Source organism: Aquarana catesbeiana, linkage group LG11, assembly GCF_042186555.1.
Source record: "Aquarana catesbeiana isolate 2022-GZ linkage group LG11, ASM4218655v1, whole genome shotgun sequence".
Classification (NCBI taxonomy): Eukaryota; Metazoa; Chordata; class Amphibia; order Anura; family Ranidae; genus Aquarana; species Aquarana catesbeiana.
Window position 1 is genome coordinate 253745592 of NC_133334.1, and position 4015 is coordinate 253749606.

General features: G+C 55.6%; 1 protein-coding gene across 1 annotated transcript in view; it reads right to left on the bottom strand.

Moving 5' to 3' along the window:
* SF3B3 (splicing factor 3b subunit 3) overlaps nt 1–3834 on the bottom strand; it is a 33624-nt gene extending 29790 nt beyond the window's left edge. Inside the window, exons 1-3 of the mRNA XM_073605656.1 lie at nt 3699–3834; nt 2117–2240; nt 1454–1780 (exon numbers count right to left, since the gene is read on the bottom strand). Coding sequence (XP_073461757.1) covers nt 1454–1780; nt 2117–2186 — 397 coding nt within the window. The 5' untranslated portion in view covers nt 2187–2240; nt 3699–3834. The remainder of the gene's footprint in view (nt 1–1453; nt 1781–2116; nt 2241–3698) is intronic.
* Nucleotides 3835–4015: the final 181 nt, after the last annotated feature.

Genomic DNA, 4015 nt, shown 5'->3' on the forward strand with positions numbered 1-4015 from the left:
CAGAGGTAATCTAACTGCTACACACACATGGCAAAGTACAACATAGCATACAGCCCAGACCCCCCCCCCCCCCCCCCCCCCCAGAGATAGAGTACCCCCCAGACACAGGGGAACCCCAGAGATCAATCTGGCACAGGGGCCCCCCACATATGACTTCCAGGTACAGTCCCCCCCCCCCCCCCCCGGCCCCCAAAAATCACTGCCAGGCATAGGGTACCCCTGAAGTAATTGCCAGAAACAGGGGACCCCCAGGATGCCTCTGAGATTCTGAGATCACTGCCAGGCACCTCCAGAGATGACTCCCAGAAACAGGGGATACCCTACAGACCCCAAATATATGACTCCCACACACAGGGGACCCCCAGAACCACTAGGCACCCCTAGAGGCCTCAGATCGCTGCCACACACGGGGGGGGACAGCCCCCCCTGGACTATGGAGCAGATCCGATCCCTGATCAACCTTCAGGAGCTGGAGGAGGCCTACAAGCGGCCGTGTTCGCTTCTGCACGCGAGCTCGGCGGGACGGGGCATTTTTTTTTTTTTTTTTTTTTTATTAATTTTACCTTTTATTTTTACACTTTAAAATAAAATTGTGTCACTTTTATTCCTATTACAAGGAATGTAAACATCCCTTGTAATAGAAAAAAAGCATGACAGGACCTCTTAAATTTGAGATCTGGGGTCAAAAAGACCTCGAGATTAAAATAGGAGTGTACCCTCTTGAGCATTTTGGTTTATACCAAATTAGTACTGAAATTGTTAGAAGGTTTTACTAGAAATAAGTTACCGCAATGCACAATGTTTATCCTCTTATGTCACTCTGTACTAAACATGTTATTAATGTGATGATGTGTACTTTGTGGGTCCATTTGGACCGGATTCTACTTATAAATAAACAAACAATTAAAAAAAAAAAAAAAAAAGACCTCAGATCTATCATATTTACACTAAAGTGCAAAAAATAAATAAAATGAAAAATTTGTAAAATGCCCCTTTAAGACCTATAGGTGGAAGTGACATTTTGACGTCACTTCCACCCTGCAATGTCATGGAGACAGGTGGGGGCCATCTTCCCCTCACTCGTCTCCATGTCTAGCCAGGACAAGGATCGGCCAACAAAAGTGATTTTGCGGCGAATCCGCCTCAGAGACCACTTTTATCTTGTAGCTGATCACGAAGGTACCGGGGTTATGGCAGCTAGCTGCTGCCATAACAACGATAACCGTCCTCAAAGTAAGGACGTATATCGGCGTTCGGCGAATGGTTAAGAGGACTTCTGCTACTTTGGTCTGTAGGATACATCATCTACCTTTACAAAAGCTGTACTACACTGGCCCAGGGGTGCACACCAGGCTCCCTTCCTGTATTGCTGGGAAGTCACAACACAGGAGATGAAGACGTGTACAGCTGGCCTTCTCACTCCCAATATATGCCAGCGCCTCCCCACACTCACTGATCATGACAGCTCGGCCCTTGGGGTCCACAGCCAGGAACTGCCCGGGGACGATCCTACGACAGCCGCTCTTCCCGAAGGTTTCTTGGTGGATCTTCTCGAACATGTTCTTGGAGGGGTGATACTCCAGAATGATGATACGACCCGAGTCACTGCCCACCACAATGTAATCCTTCGTGCCTCCGGTCAGGCGGAAGGCCATGAGAGAGCGAATCACCCCGAACACTTCCACCGTCAGCAAGGTGTGGACTTTTCCTGTGTTGGCATCGGGTCGGAGTAACTCCACAATCTTCCCCCGGGAAACCACAATCTCTTGTAGTTTGGTTCCTAATCAGCAAAGAAAATAGAGGGTAAAAAAAAAAATTTATACGTTTAGAATGGAAGCCCAGGGAGGAAGGCAAAAATGTAAAGTTCAACTTTAAAAAAGGACCTGTCAGTAAATTCACAAGTCTACATGAATACAGTCCTGGCATGTCACAATATACAGCAATAGTATCAGTCCACAGCTAACAAGACTCTGCATCCTGGCATGTGGGGATTTATCTCCGGGCTCCTCTATTAGTAGTCCACAACCAACACATCACCGGTAATGGAGAGGAGTAGTGAGGGGGGGGGGGGGGAGAGAAACGAAGTATCAGAGGTGAGCAGCCTGATGTTGGATACCTGAGAAATTCCCATGGATGGCGAAGCTGATGCCGGTGGCCCTCTGCAGCGTAATATTGTACAGGAACATGGCGGCGGAGATCCAATATCAGCAGCTGGTGGAATCAGGTGAGGAGCGCAATACCTGAAATATATAAATCTGATTATTCCCGTACATTCCGCTATATGGGGGGGGGGGTCAGGGGAGGCGGAGCTCTTCTCAGAAGTAGGATGTCTCCAGTGATTGTCAGAGAAGAGACATGAAAACTCATCATTGAGAGCAGAAAGAGTGAAAATACCGGGAAGAACCGAGACTACCGACTGTAACAGAGGTCATTAAACTGCTACATCCCCCTCCCCTCCACACCACAGCATACAGACCCCCCCCCTCCCCCCCACCAGAGACAGAGTACCCCCCAGACATAGGGGAACCCCAGAGATCAGTCTGGTACAGGGGACCCCCACATATGACTCCCAGACAGAGGCCCCAAAAATCACCACCAGGCATCCCTGAAGTCACCGCCACACACAGGGGGACCCCCCCAGGAGGTCACCGCCACACACAGGGGGACCCCCCCCCAGAGGTCACCGCCACACACAGGGGGACCCCCCCCCCAGAGGTCACCGCCACACACAGGGGGACCCCCCCCCCCAGAGGTCACCGCCACACACAGGGGGACCCCCCCCCCCAGAGGTCACCGCCACACACAGGGGGACCCCCCCCCCAGAGGTCACCGCCACACACAGGGGGACCCCCCCCAGAGGTCACCGCCACACACAGGGGGACCCCCCCCCAGAGGTCACCGCCACACACAGGGGGACCCCCCCCCCAGAGGTCACCGCCACACACAGGGGGACCCCCCCCCAGAGGTCACCGCCACACACAGGGGGACCCCCCCCCCAGAGGTCACCGCCACACACAGGGGGACCCCCCCCCCAGAGGTCACCGCCACACACAGGGGGACCCCCCCCCCCCAGAGGTCACCGCCACACACAGGGGGACCCCCCCCCCCCAGAGGTCACCGCCACACACAGGGGGACCCCCCCCAAGAGGTCACCGCCACACACAGGGGGACCCCCCCCCCCCAGAGGTCACCGCCACACACAGGGGGACCCCCCCCCAGGAGGTCACCGCCACACACAGGGGGGGGACCCCCCCAGGAGGTCACCGCCACACACAGGGGGACCCCCCCCAGAGGTCACCGCCACACACAGGGGGACCCCCCCCCCCCAGGAGGTCACCGCCACACACAGGGGGACCCCCAGGAGGCCTCTGAGATCACAGGCAGACACAGAGCCCCTCCAGAGATGACTCCCAGAAACAGGGGATGACCCAAATATGACTCCCACACACAGGGGACCCCCCAGAGATCTGAGATTTTCCAGGCAAAAATCACAGGAGAACCCCCCTAATATAATGGGCTGCTCCCCTTTCTCCTCATTATCGGTGGAAAGCGCTCCCCCTCCCCCCATTATCACGCACAGCCCCCCCTTATCCCCAGTCAGGGTCCCCCACCTCCTGCTGGTGCGGCCTCCATAAAGGAAATAAATGTGGTCCGCAAACAAGGCCTGACCCGGGACATACACCCCGGTCCCTCCTCACCTTCCCCCGGTACACACACGGCGTGGCTCCTGTGGCGGATGGCGGGGATTCACACCGGATTCTTCTCCGGGTCACTCGGCCGCCATTTCGCGCTTCTCCTGCCACAAAGCCGTGCGGGGTCCTCAGAGAGCTGCCCAACTTCCGCCTGCCCTCATACACCCTACTATGACCTGATCCCCGGAATAATACCACCGCCCCACCTCGAGCCTGTGCCTCACCCCGACACACTCCGGAGACACCGAGCGCCGCTCCTCTTCCCTCACCGGCACAGTATGGACAGCCCTCGCCACACTGAAGGACCCCGGAAGTGAGGAGAA